Source organism: Pagrus major, chromosome 8, assembly GCF_040436345.1.
Source record: "Pagrus major chromosome 8, Pma_NU_1.0".
Classification (NCBI taxonomy): Eukaryota; Metazoa; Chordata; class Actinopteri; order Spariformes; family Sparidae; genus Pagrus; species Pagrus major.
The window spans coordinates 7480518-7498531 of NC_133222.1; the positions used below are offsets into that span (position 1 = coordinate 7480518).

General features: G+C 43.3%; 1 protein-coding gene across 1 annotated transcript in view; it reads left to right on the plus strand.

Annotated features, from left to right (window-relative positions):
- The window catches only part of wwox (WW domain containing oxidoreductase), a 138318-nt gene that overhangs the window by 29485 nt on the left and 90819 nt on the right, over nucleotides 1–18014 (plus strand). The window contains exons 6-8 of the mRNA XM_073471563.1: nucleotides 8668–8756; nucleotides 12895–13080; nucleotides 17750–18014. Coding sequence (XP_073327664.1) covers nucleotides 8668–8756; nucleotides 12895–13080; nucleotides 17750–18014 — 540 coding nt within the window. The remainder of the gene's footprint in view (nucleotides 1–8667; nucleotides 8757–12894; nucleotides 13081–17749) is intronic.

Consider the following 18014-nt stretch of genomic DNA (forward strand, 5'->3'; position numbering starts at 1 on the left):
AGGCCGGCGCTCCGTTGACAATCTGCGGCTCGCTGACCCCCGACCTTTGCCGAGGTCACATGGTGCATTTATTACGGCGCTCAACGAGAGTCTTTCAGGCTATTATCAGGCGACAAGGGGCTAAAGATGCATGATGAGAATCCTATTATTCAAATGCGCGTAATGCTGTAACAGAATGCAAAACCACATGACCTTATCAACAGACAGGGTAGATCATGTAAATGGTGCTCGAACAACTACAGTTGGTGGTAATGAATGTGTTTATGAACATGAAAATTACCATAAGAGCTCCGACGATTTATTGATTAATTGTTAGGCTGTCATCTAAATTAATCACCAAGTATTTTGATAATTGATTAACTGGTTTGAGTAATTTTTTAAAGAAAAATATTCTTTGATAACAGTTTCCTAAATGTGAATATTGTCTGGTTTCTTCTGCTCTATGACAGTAAGCTGAATATATTTGGGTTGTGGACAAAATAAGACATTTGAGGACGTCATTTTGGGCTTTGGGAAACACTGATCAAATTTTTTTTTACAATTTTCTGACATTTAATAAACCGAACATCTTATCGACTAATCAAGAAATTAATCAACAGATTAAATGACAATGAAAATAATAATTAGTTGCAGCTCTTGTAGGGTTACAGTGAATGAAGCCTTAGCTTGACATTCTGACGATCCCCTTCGTCTTCATCCACACAAAGAAAAAAAACAATTTGAATGGTTTACTTCAACACAAGAAAAGGTGTCTCAGAATAATTGGCAATTAGTGCAATTACTAGGAAACAACAATCAATCACTTAAATTATTGAATGCTAATGAATCAAATATCAAATAAACTACATTTAGGCTCCAACAGCCCTAATTACCATCATATCTTACAATAACAATTATCCTTTTTCTCAGATTATGCCACTTGTAACCCTTTGATTTCCCCTCTTTTATTTCCCCCTTCTTGATCACTTTATCTCAGGTCGCTCTTCCATTCACTCATTTGTTCAACTTGTATCGTGGATTCACATCTGTGCCATTGAATACCAGAGACGTTATCCCACAGAGCAGAGAGAAGAAAGTCAAAATCGCTTGTATTTCCAAGCTAAACTATTGTGACACTGGAAAATGGTAAGCAGTTTAGAATATTGCCAAACAAAAGAGCTTTTAATCAAAGTGCACGCCAGACCCTGCGGAGTGTAAAACACTCCCTCATCAAAAGGCCTATTATGCACTTACTCACATCAAAGGCCTCCATGTTTCTTAATTGCCAGATTCTTTTCTTATTCAATTATGTTATGTTTTTATAAAGCTGATACAAAAAGAGCTCGGGTAACCAAATCAAAGGAGCTTAATTTATCATCTCTGCACAGCGATTGTGTGTTCACTACAACAGTGTACACACGTGTGAACGCGTGCATTTCTTGCGAGTGTGTTTGGTTCTTTCCCAGCCCCTCCGGATAGCAAGATGATACAAGGCACGAGTGTTTCAGGAGGAATTAAACAGTGTAAAACTAGCAGGTTTAGATAAAGCAATCACATTACTGCCGCACTTGAAAAGAACACATTATTTTGTACTTGAGCGAGTGTTGAGCTTTATTGCTGACGCCCCCAAATAGAAAGTTGTATATGGAGTATAAGTGCACAGGGTCTAGGAGTTTTTCCGCGACTTTATTGTTATCTAAACCACAACATAATCAGCATCTAAGTCTGCGTGTGCCGTTCAGCCCGACACTAAAGTCCCCGCGCAGAATTGCAAAATAAGCTGGGTGTAAATATGTAATTGCCAGTGCTTATTCTGAGATCTGAAATATTAGGGAGCAATATGGATCGCATTAAAATCCTGGTTGTTAGGGGTATCGGTTACACTGAAGACATGCAGGAAAATGTGCACTGTCTGCGAATCTGGCGGAGATGGAGTGGGTGAGATGAGGGGGGGAGATAGGAGCAGGAGAGGGTGAGGAAATGGAGAGGAAGAGAGACAGAGAGAGGAAGAGGAGAGTAAGATGAAAATCTCTTAATGTCTTTCTGAGAACATAGACACATTATTTAAATCTCCATCACTTTTTAATGTAAATCTGATCAGGCCTCTCGCTGGACGAAAAAAGGGTGAAGAATTGAAGTAGAAGCAGTAATGTGGACACACACACACACACACACACACACACACACACACACACACACACACACACACACACACACACACACACACACACACACTGATAGAAAGAATCAGGTTTATAAAATAACATTGTTAGGATTGAAAGCTGGATGTCACCGTCTCAACTCACACTTTTATCCATTAGAGAACACACAACACTTTAGAAATGATTTCGCCGTCCTTTGCCTTGATGAAAAATAACACAGGCTGGCTTGTGGAATATCTTGTGTGTGTGTTGGTATGTATGGGTGCATGTGTAAGTTTGTATGTGCGCGTGTATGTGTGCGTTTGTGTGGAATCTGATATCTGCCTCAGGCCCCATGGCCCTGGTCTGTCTGCATCCGAAAAGCAAACTCTGCAATTATGATGACCGCCCTGTCCTTTTCATTTCCCATCTCTGTCTCTGTCTCTCTCTCTTTCTCTGCGTGTCGGCCTCTCACACTCTCTCTCTCTTTCTTTTTCCATCTCTCCATCGTTATTTTTCTCTCTCTCTGACCTGCCTTTGTCTCTTCTGAAAGGTAGAGAAATTCTTAATAGCAAGACAGTCACAGGTTTGATTTCACCCGCAATATAAAGTCTCTATATGAAGACTTTTTTTGTGTGTAAACTGACTATCACACTCACGTTTCACCTCTCCTTTAAATGTTTTGCTTTTGATAAGATTTTTTTGGCCACATCCTTATTGTTGTTTATATTGTTCTCCCAATTTATTAATTTAATTTTAGTTGAAATAAAACAACAATAATGACTATTACAATGTGAAACATGTTAAAATTATCATGATTTTGGCATGATAATGTTATACTTACTGTCATGTTGTCAGTTTTTATTTAATTTGTTTAAATTTTAATGTAATAATTATACTTTTTGCATGATTTTTTCGATTGACACTCTTCTCTAAATATGTTGTGGTGAAAAGTACATTTACTTAATTACTGTACTTGTCGTTTTTTTGAGTATTTCCATTGATACAGTTGGATAATTGTTCTCCTATAGATTACAGGGAAGTAATGCACTTATTTCACAAAATGTATTTTGCCCATTAAAGTCTAAAGTTACAGATTAAAGGTTCAGTACGTAGTTTTGGGAAAGAAACTTTAATCAGGAGAGAAAGATCTTCATTGACTAAATAAACAAACAAACTCTCTTTGTGTCCATGACTGAATAAACAAAGTTTACTTTGTTTATATGTGGCGGACCCTGCCACCTTTCTATCTTCAAACAGTGTTCTGGGGACCTTATTTTCCTTTAAGGACAGCTTGTTTATTCAGTTATGGAAAAAAATAAATATTTTTGAGTTTGTATGATTACCTCATTAATATTGTAAATATTAAAATTCTTAGTTTAAATTTCTTCTCCAAAACTACATAGTGCCCCTTTATGATAAAAAAACTATAATGAGCATATGAAATATAACGCGTCACTATACAGCAGTATATAAAGTACTTAAGATTGCGTCATTTCAAGCAGCTGTTATATAAAAATTCTGCTTACATGGTAATGCATCAGGATTAATAACTCTGTAATACAAAATGCAATAATGCATAATTTTGCTTTATTTAAAGCACAAATTGCTGTTAGAACTCAATAACACATTAGCTTAAGTCTGTTTTAATAGAACAGCTGGAATGGAGTATTTATATATGATGGTATCACTACTTTTACTTGCCTGAAGTAAGTAAATTAAAATAAAAACCACAGGATCTCTGTAATTATTTCCCCTTTTTTCTTCTTCCTGTTTTTCTCAGCATGCTCAGTGTTTCTCTGCCGCCTCCACATGACTCCTTGTCAGGTTTGACTGAGTGATTAACTGATTGAAGTGCTTACTAATTAATGTGTTTCATTAATTACACTCATTAATGCTGTGTTTACTAACATGGCCTGCAGTAGCCTTAGTACCTCACCGAACGGAGATGTCAGCAAGCACTTAACTGAGGCTTGGCCTTTACTCTGTGTGTGTGTGTGTGTGTGTGTGTGTGTGTGTGCGTGCGTGCGTGTGTGTGCACGCGTGCGTTTGTGCGTGCAAGAGAGGTGCCCCTGATGTCCGTGTTGAGAGTATCAGCACGTTTGTGCCTCATTCTCCATGTTTCTCATCTGGAAAATCATCTCATGTCCTTCCTTCACCTTTCCCATATCTGCCCCTGCAATTGCTTGATTTGTAACTTGATTTCAGGAAAGGGAAAACCTGTAGATTATCCAGCTTTCATTAGGGGGGGAAAAACCCAGTCCGTGTCAGAGAAAGAAGAAATCAATTTAATACAGACTTAACTGGAGGAAATTGCATATTCTGCCTGTATGTGCTGAACAGGCACTTTCTCTTCCTCACCAGAGACCTGCCTCCCTATTAATTGCAGTGTGTGTGCATGTCAGCGAGCGACTGGACGTGTATGTGCGTGCGCATTTGTTTGTTTGTTTGCGTGCGATTGAAATGTGCAGAGCGCGCGCATTCATTTGTGTGTTAGGTGCTCGAATGCATGTTTGAGCGTGCGTTCAGTCTCTTTGTCTGTGAGTGGAGGTCAATTCTCAGACCTGTGGTAGGGCGCCCAGCCAGATGTGTCTGTTTCTTTATTTGCGGCGTGCATGTGCGTTCAGCCGCACGTGGTGTGTGTCCATATTTCTTTGTTGGGTGTATGGCGCGTGCGTAAGCGCGAGCGCATGTGACTTAGCCAGGTGGAGAGGAAATTGGTTGGTATTTATGAACAAACGTCATAATTGTGACAGGATGATATACGACCGGCACATTCCACAGTTTCCATCCACCCCCTCCTCCCTTTTCTCTTTTTCTTTTTTGCTAAAAATATATATCTATGATAAAATACAGTCTTAAAAGCTGATGACCAATTTAGTGTGGCGTATTGCGGACAAGGTCACAGAGATCTGTGAGTTCCTCTGTGTTCCTCCCTCCGAGGCCTGTTCTAATCTACGGAGCAAGAAGAGGGGCTCAAAGTCATTTCTCTAATTGCTTTATAAGGTGCCCTTTTCACATGGTGTCTTCTCTGCTCATTCACTTTCACCGCCATTACAACACCTTACCTCCGCACCTGCTGGTTAAAATACAGTCATTTAGTGCTGCTGTTGCTGCTGCCTTATATTGATATCTCATATTCAGCGGGAGCAGAGCTGGTACACTTTTTGTCTTTCCTCAGTCACTCTTTAACCATCCTTCTCCATGCCTGGGGTGTTAACCGGGGTCTGCAGGGTAAGTGTTTCATATATATGGGGCTACTTTTGATTTCGTAAGTGTTGTCCCCGCATTGGTGATCTATAAGAGGAGTCGAGGTGGTGAGGGGGAAGCAGGAGGTGAGGGAAGATGGAAACAGGGGTTAAAGTGTGAGAGGGAAGGCTGAGAAGGATAAGGGAGAGAGAGGGGGGGATGAGATTGAGCCTAGTGCATTAAGACAGTGTATTATTTGGCGGTTCCACTTGCTTGCGTCCATTAGGGGTGGCTGCTATGCTATTAAAGGGGTCAGCGAAGTGTGTGTACCTGTGTGTGTGCGTGCGGGTATGCCTACATGTGTGTGTTTTAAGAGTTAGTAGAGTGGTCCAGTGTCTTATTGAACAGGATGGGGCTCCCCTGCTCTAATACCTCTTCATTTTATTGGATTGGATGGCCCCAGTTATAATTGTATTAGGGCTCTCCCCCTCTCCATCCCCCCACTCCGCCTCCATTTTTCTCCACAGCAATGACCACATGTCACTCCCCCAGCACACGTGGAAAACACCAGGAGAGATGAGGGGAACCTCTGCAGAGGCCAACTTCCTTCGATCAATCACTTCTCTCCATCCTTGGTTCACTTCTTCCTCCTGAAAGTTGTAAAGGTCGTCGTCATGTTACAGACAGCTGTTCTATTGGGTTGACGGATGGAGGAAAGGTGAGAGGTGGCGGCAGGAGTTGGAGGGCTGATGGATCTGATGCCCAAAGTTATCATCGTGGTGACCTTGCTGATTTCTTGCCCTGATCTTGTGGCTCTTGCTCAGTCATGAAGATGGACGCGCAGTGGCCGCACTTTCTAGTTTTTCAAGCTTATTTACACGTGTGTTTCATTCATAATTAGCCTATTGCATTTAGCTGGAGCGATAGGTTGTGTGTAGCTGGGGGCGGTGAGCTCTGTCACCCCGAGCCGAGCTCTGTGGTGTTGCACACTCAGCGATTACTCCGGAGTTAACCAGAGAGGCTTCGCTGCCTCTCACTTTTCCTTCGCCCTTGAAGAGACCAGGAGTTGTCAGGGTCCTCGTAAAAACCCTGAACGATTGCGTCTGTGCGTTCTTCCTCTCTTTTTCTACCCCTTTTTTTCTCTTCTTCTCCTTCCAAAACCTGGCCATCTGTCTAATTGTTCACCTCCATCGCTTTAATGCTTTTTACATGCTTTTTCCCCCCTCTTTCCAGGCAATAAACTTTATTTTCTTCGCAAGACTTCAATCTGCAGGGGGAGGGTAGGCGGGCAGGCTGCTCACCTTCTCCCTGCTGGATTTGCTCCAGTGGCCCCCCTTCAACCCCCCCTCCATCCTCCCTCTGGTCTCCCATTACTCCAGCTCTCCTTCCCTGTTCTGCACCCCCCCGTCTCTGGAGAAGGGGGTATGTGTTCGTCAAGCTGACACCTGCTCTCATCTTCTCTGCTGGTCATACACACATGGAGGGCTACCCTGTTGAGGAGGCCTTACGCTGACCTGTTAATTACCACACTGCTGCCTGCCTTGACCTTGTTTAGAAGTAATGTCTCACTTTTCCTGCAAGTACAACTGAAGGCTTACCGTAAAGTTTATCGGTCATTTTTTATCAGACTACTTGGTGACCAGCTGACCCCTTTTTGCTTTACATGCATTTCTGTATGTAAAAGTGGGCAGGAGTGTGAAGGCTGCACATACAAGCCATTAGATTAGACAGTTGTCTCCTCTCACCTGTGATTACTGCTGTGTGCAGATCATATAAGCAGGTACCCTATAATCATATCTATAATAGCCATAATCAGCCCTTTAATGCTTTGTAATAGCATCCATATAATGGTATAGAGTAGCATCAAGAGAATAATTCAGGCATAGATAATGGCGTGATAGCGTGGTTTTACCCTTGAGTCACAACATTGAATTTGTTGTGCGTGTGTGTGTGCCTGTGTATGCATGTATAAATACGCCCTGGGGCTGTTAAGGTGTCTGTAAAATGCCTGAAGAATCACATTTCCATCAGAAGGCGCTCTTAACCCTTTCCTGTTTTCTTTGTGCTCGCTGCTCCATGGAGCGTCCTTGCTGTGAGTGTCATGTACACTTGGCTCTGCGGAGACAGACGCGCCGAGGGAAAGACGTTCCCATATGACGCCCACGGACTGGAGATCAGATCAGTGGAAAAGGCTGACAGGGGAGCAGTGGTGGTGGTGGTGGTGGCAGTGGATGGGAGCGTAATGCTGAATGCTCTTCCGGTGTGTAACATGAGCTGACAGCGTTCCTCGGGGATGGCAGGCAGGACGAAGGGGAGAGGTAGCGTCAAGAATACCTGGTGCTACTGAAGCTAGAGGCCAGCTGGGAGTCCTGGGAGCAATATCTCACTCCTTCTCCCTCTCCAGCATGAGGGATGAGTCTAATGGACCGTTTTAGTCTGAGCGGAACACGGTGCACCTCGGTTCACGCTGCACGCACTCGTACACCGAGGTCCCGCGTGAGCTCATATGTTAAAGGGAGATGGACCCTGGGTTATCTGTTGAGAGAGGCCTGTACTGATAAAGATGTAGAGAAAAGCAGGAAGGAGGCAGAGGAAAAAGACAGAGAGAGAGTCTGAGTTGACGCGCTTTGGTCGTACGCTTATTAAAAAGATATGCTCCTTTAGGCCTGCCTGCGTCTCTGCTGAGGCCTTTGCCCTGCAGCACAATGCCACAGTGGGATGGAGAGGATGATGAATATTTAGCCTGTCTTCCTCAGTGTGTAAATGCAGCTATGCATTCACTTCTTAAGTCATTTATCTTTCTCTTCTCCTCTTCTATCCTCCCCCTGTCTCCCAGCATATGGTGTAAGATGAGCCACACATACACACACACGCAATGAGAACATGCAGTCGGAAGCTGTGGAGGTCTTTAGGAGTCTTTGGAAAGGAATGTGACCGCTTGTCAACACCCTTTTTAATTTATTTTTTACCGGCATAAATGAAAATAAAAGTCTTGTTTAGATAACTCAAATGACAGATTATGGACATTACATCTGCACAGTGTACGACATCCTTTTTTCCTTTTAGACCCTCAATTCAGATAAGGAAAAACTCCCCAAAAAATCCTTTTAACAGGGGGAAAAAGGAGGAAACCTCAGAGGAGCGCTCCCTCTTCCAGGATACACAGGCGTCTTTAGTATTCACACAGGGAGATGTTTAGATCCTTGTGTTTAATCGCACTTCAAACAGGATCAAACCTCACACCTTTTTTTTAATAATTTAAACCTGGACCTGATGATAACAACACACTAATGAACCTGTTCCTCTGCTGTTGCTGCTGGTTATAACAGTCGTACTCTTATGTTTCTTGTGTCTGCAGCACAAAGCAAGAGTAGAAGCCATGATGTGCGACTTGGCCTCCTTCCGCAGCGTCAGGGAGTTTGCTGACTCTTTCAAGGCCAAGAAACTGTGAGTATAAACCAAATTGTTGATTTTCTATGCAGGATGTCCTATTATTGCTAATATTTTCTGCCTTTCTTCAAATTATTTGCCTAAATTTTAGTAGAATAAGAAGTGAGTAGAATTAAAACCTCTACAATCCTGATTCCAGTATTTGCAAATCATTCTTTTGTTCCCAGCGTCTCTCAAAAGAGAGTCTCCGTTGTAAAGACACAGGCGTAGAGCTGGTTTTAAAATGATTTGTGAATTAAATATACACACCTACCGAATAATCATGAGACAGTGTCTCTGTAGTCCCATTTCGATTGTCAATCTTTTTCATTCTACTTACTCATAAAGAGATAAAGAAATGGAAACAGGGATAAAGAAACAAAATAGTAGAGCGCATACTTCTGCCACAGCCCAACACTCGCCTTTAAATAAAGAAAGTCAGAAAACCTTTCTGGATCCGTCCCTTTATTGGGACCTGCACCAAGATGTAATGGTATCTATTTTGGGCCGAGGGCCATCCTTCCTCCATGTTTTGTGGAAATCCATTTGGTAGTTTTTGTGTAATCCTTATGACAAACCAACCAATAAATAAAGAGACACAGGTGAAAACAAAACCTCCTTGGCGGACGTAATAAATAAAAAACAAAGAGGACTACACAGGCTCTGTCATTCAGGCCGATCACTGTATTCATCACCATGCTTAAAGGACATCCAAACTTTTCTGATGGACACCATATGGACACTCTTCTGCTCCCAGGAGTGAGTGTGTGTATTTGTGTCCATTTGCTTGACATTGGTCGAACGCACTACAAGACTTTATGGCACTTTTTTATTTTGTGGTGGTCAGCTTTTACGGCATGTGTTTTGCGTCCTGCGGTCGCTCGCACCGTTGCTATTTTTGGGGTCATGTATTCTGTCATCCATACTGCTCATCCACCCGCAGGTCTCCAGGCGAGGGGAGTGTGTGTGTGTGTGTGTGTTTGTCTGTATGCGGGTGTCAGGGGAGCCCCTTGGGGAGAGGCAGGGCAGTCATTGCCCCTAGCAGCCCTGGGGCAGGGTATGGCCATCCAGGACACGTGTCTTGGGTCACAGCCAAACCTCACGGTGGCTTCCCCTGACTCTGTGTCCTATACTTCTTACATCTATGCCTTACATCCACACTGAAGTACACCGACCTCTCTTAAACCCTCCTGTCCAAGAAGTCTTGTTCTGTTTTTTTTGTGTTTTTGCATATCCCTTTTTGCAATTTGTTTACCTCCCTCCCTCTCTCATGTTGTCTCTCAGTCTTTCCCTGTCTGTGTCGCTCTCTCTCCTCACCTCAGTATTTTGGCAAGGTTGTATTTCTTCATTAGCTGTGCCGTTGAGGGTGGGGGTGGGGGTGGGGGGGGAGTGGGGGAGTCCCAGGGGACGTCAGAGTACATTAATTCTCATCAGAAGGCGAACAGAGCAGAGTGGAGGCTGGGAGCTCTGAGCTGTGAATGGCACTGGGCAGCTGTCTGAGTCTACCACCACTCTATTACTGCACGTATGTCTTCAGGCATAACACACACAGCAGCGCTCACACACACAACACGCACGCATATGTGCATACATGCGCCGTACAGTTCTTTAAACACAGACAAACAGACACACACATTCGTACACACATGCACAATAATGCTCCTGCAGCGTGTCATTGACAGGTGAAATGTAATCAGAGTCTTTCTCTTTTCCTTCTCTCGTTTCTCACTCCCTTGCTTTTAAGTGCTTTAGTCAGTGGCTTTCACGCTGCTTTGTGTTCCATTGACCCCGATTCTGCTTTAATTGCCTGTCCTTTGAAATGAAATTACCTGGATATTGATATTGTTGAATGCAGTGCAATTTCATCGCGACGTAATTGATGGAGGACCGCGTTGACAGAATGCCCCTAATACAATTTCTACTGAATGGTCCGTAATTAACACATGCAATTTGTTTTCACCTGTGATTTTTTTTTTTTTTTTTTAAACGCATTTATCCGGTTGTAATTTCAAGCATATTATGTTCGGTAGGTGGTCTGTGTAGATACATGCTAGCCAGATCACATTAGTCTTCCGTTGTTCCATCCTTTTGCATTCTGGTGACTGTAACACTCAAATCGTTTTGTGTTTTTTGCACACTGTACAGGTAAGCAGCATGATCAGGATGAGCGGTGCACACATACCTACAGTATATGCCAGTGCCAGTTGCCAATAAAGTGCAGTGTTAATGACCAGCAGTCCGAGCCCAGCTCACACAGGCAATCTCTTCCTGCTGGCCCCCATTATCATAGAGGTCAGGGGTCATACCCAGGGGGGTTATTTAAAGTAAATATATAAACGGATGTCTCCCTGTTTGGTAGTTAACACCCTCGTTTGACCAGCGCTGAGATTGCACAGTGCACACAGTGTTGTGTGAGGTCTTAATGTGGAAAGAGGGACTGTGGTACTCGGCAATAGGCCTATTAAAGACATTCATTAGACCTGCGCTTATGAGAGAGGGACTAACTGGTGGGCAGTTGAATTAACAGGCCTTTTACATTACAAGCAGACTCACAGGAGGCCCATCTGAGCTGCGTGGGGGAAATCGCTCGACCGGCCAGTGAAAAGTTGTTTATTGGAGTTTTTGATCACACATTTTTGATAGACTTTGAGTTTATCCATCTGTCTTTTACAGCATGAAGTCACAAAAAAGGACACAAATACATTTTAAAAATCTTGAGTGACATGAGGAAGTAGTTTAAAACAGCAGCCGCAGTAAAAGGTTGGAAAGTTAGGTCAAGAGTTCACGCGTGAGGTGACAGAGCCAAGAGTTTTGCCTTGTGTAGCACAATGTTACTGTACTTCACACTCCATTAGACAGGGGAACACTGGGCCAAAAACAACCCGCTTTAAAGCTGAGAGCCATTTCAGAGCAGAACTCGACATCACAGAAACAACGGTGTTTTACTCCTCTATCTTGTTTTATCAGGTTTAAGTGTAGGTCACAAAGGTTGTTTTTTATTTTTTTTGTTTTGTTTTTTTACAGATGTTTTTCTTCTACCAAGCAATTTAGTCAGACTTCCTCACCTTTTTTGTATCTCGGATAAAAATTTGAATATCTCGCTGCTAGTGTGTGCCCCGCTGATAATGTGCTGAGGTCGGCGTTCCTTAAGTTGACTTGTGACTAGGTTTGTGCTCTTTAATGAACCTTGTGTGTGTTCGGAGGCCTGAAGGTGATCGTACAGTACACTCCTATGTAATAGCATGGGATGGCTCATTATAGAAAGGCATAACAATTCACACATTAATTTTCCAGCATCCAGTTTTTAATTAATCCAGTAGGCAGTCTTAAACACAGGGTACACAAATTGCCTTCGGCCTCATAATTAATTCTAATGGAAGAAATTAAAAATTGGTGGGGTGTGTTTGGATTGTTCGGCTGTGTTACTGTGGTTTCGAGCTCGCTGGAGCGACGCTGTCACCGACAAGGATCTCTCACTGCCCTGACCAATCCGGCAATCTCCGTTCAGTGGCACGCGAGAAGGGAGTGTTACTCGCTCGCCCACGCCAAGTCTGCAAGAATGGAAACGTGTCTGCGTGTGCTATAGCCTTTTTTTATTTTTATTAAAGTCAGTTGTTTTTTATATCGTGACTGTGTGCTTGTGAGTGTGTGTGTTTCCTTTCATCTGCACTCTTCTGCTCTGCCGTCTCTGAGTCGATGTGTTGGTGGGTTTGGTTACTCAGAGCAGTTACACAGAACCTGTATCAACACCTATTACTTCCACCACCCTTGTGTGTTGAAACGGTTGGAGATTGCTTTTCAATGTGTTGTTGCACTTGGATTCCCGCCAGCTGTATTCGGTATCTACAGTACCTGTCGAGCCACTGGGAGTTGCACTGGAAACCTCTGTATCATATCAGCATTACTGATGCTCTGTCTCTGTAGACCTCTAAAGTCTTCCACTCTCTGGAATAAGACACCCTGTTTCCTTTCTCTGCCTTCGCTTCTCACTATCCCATCCTTTTTATTTCTGCTCCCTGTCTCTCCTTACCTCCTCTTCAGCTTAATATGGTCCGAAAAGTCCCTTTTTTATGCAGCTCTGTCTTCTTTGTTTCACTTGTAATCAATAAACAATCAAACATGTTTTATTTTCTGCCTTCCTCTCCTTCCTCCATAGGCCCCTGCACATTCTGGTGTGTAATGCAGGAGTGTGCACTCAGCCCTGGAACCTGACGGAGGACGGCCTGGAATCCACCTTCCAGGTCTGCCATCTAGGACACTTCCTGCTTGTCCAGTGCCTGCAGGATGTGCTGCGTCGTTCGGCCCCCGCCCGTGTTGTGGTGGTATCCTCTGAGTCCCACAGGTACAGACAATAAACTAGGCATGTAAAAAATTTGATTTTTTTCCAAGGTTGACTTGTTATTAGTGCATGGTCTCAAGAGGAGACTATTAAAATGAGGCATTTGCAGCAGGATATAAAATTTGTTTGTCTGTTTCAACAAACAGTAAGCCTGACCTGTGCATTATTTGAGACCACATGACTATCATCCTAATGTTGGAATGTGCAAAGAAAAATATAATTTGTGCCAATTGTGTGCATTTTTACATTCACTAAACTTAAAAGTGCTCCGTGGAGTTTTCTTCTAAACAAATAAAGTTTATGTTCAGTGTTGCTAACAGCACTCTCCGTCTGCATCCTTGAGGTCTAACAAACATTTTAAATCCATTTCCTTCCTCATAAAACATTAGCAAAAGAGAGAAACTAAAGTGCTCCACAGTGCTACTGGAAGAAAAACAATCCACAGGGTACTGTACCTTTAACCTGTCTGCAGAACATGTGTGAAAAACATGATAATTCCCAGGCTTAATTACCTTACCTGACCAATTATTGCGCCACATTGTACATTTATCTCAATTTTGAGTTAATCTATTTTTTTCCATTCACATAGATGCCTTTCTTATGTTTTTAGTTTCCATGACATTTTGATTACTACTGCTATTAATGCATATTTTGGAAGATATAATATGTTACATTTCTGCATTAAAATGTGAAGACCTTTCTATATATTTTGTTGAGTTGTGTACTTACATTATCCCAAATGTTTCCAACAATGTTCAGTTCATCAAGTTTCCTCAAGATAACAGTATGTTTCATTTGGTTGCCTGTCGCTATAACCTTTGTGCCTTAGTCACGTCAGATAGATTTTCATTACCAATGGTGGTTGTTTGATGGCAGGTTCACCAGCAGTGAGGCACATTTTTGTCCAGTGTTACTTGCATGAGTTTAAGTTTCACCGTGGGATAATTTGTGTTTCACTGCTGAAATTCTTAGTGATGGAAATGATATAACCAAGTTAACCCTCCAGTCAACTAGTGTGTTCCATCAATACAGCAAACGCAGCGCTTTTCTTTCTTACAGTTTAGCTACAGTGCCATACTTTTCTGCAGGGCTCAAAATTATCCATCCATCCATTATCTGCAAGCGCTTATCCTGTGCAGGGTCGCGAGGGGGCTGAAGTCAATCCCAGCTGACATCGAGCGTGTGGCGGAGTACACCCCGGACAACTTGCCAGTTCATCACAGGGCTGGCATATAGAGACAAACCACCATTCACACTCACATTCACACCTACAGGCAATTTAGAGTAGCCAGTTAACCTGTCCTGCAAGTCTTTCAACTGTGGGAGGTTGTTGGTTGTATTCCCAGCATTCACAGTTAAGCCATATTTAAGTCACACTCGTAGATTTTAAGCAGTAATATCCCATAAGTACCCTGTCTACTCCGACAACTCTTCAACTCCAGTCGTGCAGTCACAGCCGCTACACTGGCCAGTTTTCACTACAAACTGATACATCAGACTTAATGCATATTGTCAAACATGACAGCCTCACTCACTGAAAACTCATTTCCCTCCACACGCTGTCACTATGAATTAAACGTATCATCAACATGATGGATGGACTTTTCAGCTAAAATTTACTTTGATCAAGTGTCTGCTCCTTTCTGTCTGACCCCCTGACTCAGCCCCTTTCTCCCTTCTTTTCCCTCCGTCTGCCATTGTTTTCCAACTCTTATCTTTTAGTCAAGCAACTCCACTCCATAGGCGTCTGTTTTTCCTGTCATACAGTAGACAGGCATGATGTCTTGCCGTGATCTGTGAGCCCGAGCCCTGAGCCATGTGTTTCAGTGTCACTGACTGAGTGAGTGAGTGTGTGTGTGTGTGCGTGCGACATTGATCCTGGCTTCAGTCAGTCAGACGGCAAAGCAGAGTGATTGATTGGAGCTCTGCAGAGTGACCTGAGACAAGGAGAACATACGCAGAGTTATTCTTGCAGATCAAACAGCAGCACTATTACAGCGGGCCTCGTATGAGTTATGTTATACAGACTGCCATGCATGAGAGGGCAGGAGCAGCTTGACACTCAGATTCACTTGGGGTCACACTGCTATTACATGCTGTAGGAAACGTAAGAGGAAGAGAGAGTAGGAAAAGCTTATTGAAAGGAAGCACGTCATGAAGGGAGTATTGACAACAGTTGATTGATGCAAGACTTTCCTACGCTGTAAGAACGGTGAGGTCATACAAGTTTTGATGGTGTAAAAACTGCTACGGGAGCAGGCAGACAGGCTAAATGTGGCCGATTTAAACACATCGCAAGGACAAGAATGGTCAGGTCCGCTCCCTCTCTCCTTTTCCTACCTCCCAGACACACACACTCACCTTTCCTTCTCTCCTCTACAAGCAGCAGCGGCTTTAACCCCTTCAAAGAGGGCTTAGGCAGGACCAGAGAGAGTCGGTTACACACGGACACGCACCAGAGGGAGGGGAAGAAGGAGCGGAAATAGACAATATCTCATATTACATCTTCCCATTCTGTCCACCTCATTCCAGACCTATATTACATCTATTGAAGTCGCTCCCTTTTTTGTTTGAGTTATTTTCAGTTTGCGCCGATTTCCCGTTTATTCACTTAGCCTCCCCTCACAAGCAGCGTGTGACCCCTGACCTGGCAGCATATTGTATTCCCTAAGCCCCTTGTCCTCTGGTAAAGCATTGACCTATAAGGGACAGGGGTGGGAGAGATGGACACATGGGTAATGGCTGGACACTTTATCAGTTTCCACCACAGGGGCTTACTGTGGAATTGGCCCAATACAGGTTTACTTTGCCCCAGTACTGCATCAGATCTGGTCAAACAAGGAGATAATATCCTTAATGAAATTACCTCTGATGGATCTGAGCTGCAGCTCTGGCTCCGTACTTTTATGTACAGACGAGGTATTTTTTTTTTTTATAACCAAAATCTCTATATTTCATTATGCAAGGTTGAGTGAATCATCCTGCAGGATAATTCATTGATTGCAATATCCCTTTAAAGCTGCACTCAGTTGTAACCAGGGACAACTTCAGTATAAGATTTAACTGTATCTCCCTCGCATATCTTGAGAACCTTTTATCTGATCTGCTTCACACTTGGTGGTTGTATTGATGAGGAACCTTTGTCAAGTGTGCAGTTGTTTGGATGATAAATGCTAAAGATATGATTAAAAGAAAATATTTAGTGGATCTTGATCTCTCCAATATGACTGTGGATGCACACACGCATAGCTGCAACATAAAACAGGCAGTCAGGTGCCCTTTCTCGTCGACAGCTGTTTAGCCGAGCAACTTCACACTTGGCCGTTTTGTTGTTGAGGACCCGAGAAAGTGCAATTAAATACATTTTGCATAAACAAGCTAACAGTGAGCCGTTTAACTCTGTGTCTGACTGCAGCGGAGGATGTCTGAAAGCCATCACATCACAGCCAGGTGGGGCTTCAGTGCTCTGATTGGCTGAGTGGGGACAAATGCACGTGACTCTCAGTTAAACTGGCCAAGAGAAGAACAAGTGCACGCAGGACAAAAAACAGAGGTGGAGGCAGTAAAACTAGCGCATAGGTGCACAGACACGTAGCAGAATCAACCAATGGAAGGCTGTAAACTGCTTTTACAGGTCAACCTCAGTTTAATCTCACTGGTGAAGAGTTTTAATTCAGTTAAATTCTCAGGGACAGTGCACAATGAACATTACTGTAAATACTGTATGCTGGAATCAAACAAGAGGCTAGTTTTCATCTGTAGTCCCTTGCCAGGTGTGATCCTGGCAACCTAAAATCAATAAACAAGCTAAAAACAACAATAGTGATGTATGGTATGTCAATTACAGTAAAAGTGGGACGAAGACCTGGGCAACAATAAAAGCATATATACATATACTATATATATGTATGTGTGTAAGTTTTAATAACGTTTGAATAACTCTACACAGTCAGTGTTGATTGTGAAGTAGTTTGGGTGAGCGGTTCTTGAGGAAATACCAGAGGCCGAGCAATCGGCACGTTCCTACCGGGCACAATTTGAACGGGCACTGCACCAGTGTGAACACATTTTTAAAAAAAGACCCCTCCATTTGGTGCTCAGGCAATTGATTTATCAACCTCGACTTGCTAAAGTAGTTATGAAGTTGCAGCACATGAAATGAAAAGCCTGCAGATGTTGTAATTTAGCCAAGCAAGGATGTTGCGGAAGGCGACAGTAAACAAGAGGCAGCGAGCTTGTAAAATCACAACAAGGAAACCAGGTGACATTTTGATTGGTTGTTTTCTAATGACTGGATTAATATGTAGGATGTGTTCCACCAGTTTGGAGCCCGGCTCTCTCTTTCTTTCTCTCTCTCTCTCACACACACAGAGCACACACAGGGAGTGTGGTTTTCCGTGCCCGTGTATTGTGATGTGATTGTGTGACTGCATAATAACACAACGAGTAGTGTAATGTTTAAGGGGCCTTGTCAAACATCTGGAGTTTAACAGCTCTGTCGCAGGCAATTAAAGAACATCATGTCACGTCTTTGATTTGTATTCAGCCAGCACCACACATCTGGCAGTCGAAAAAGCCTCCACACACACACACACACACACACACACACACACACACACACACAGACACACTCACACAGTCTAACTTCTCTTGATCCTGGACTGTGTTTCAGGTTCACAGATCTGTTAGACTCGTGTGGCAAGGTGGACTTGGCCCTGCTGTCTCCTGCAAAGAAGGACTACTGGTCCATGCTGGCTTACAATCGGGCCAAACTCTGTAACATCCTCTTCAGCTACGAGCTCCAACGCCGCCTCTCGCCTCATGGTGTCACCTCCAACGCAGTGCATCCTGGGAACATGATGTACACCTCTATTCACCAGAGCTGGTGGCTGATGACCTTTCTCTTCACACTGGCCAGACCTTTCACCAAGTCTATG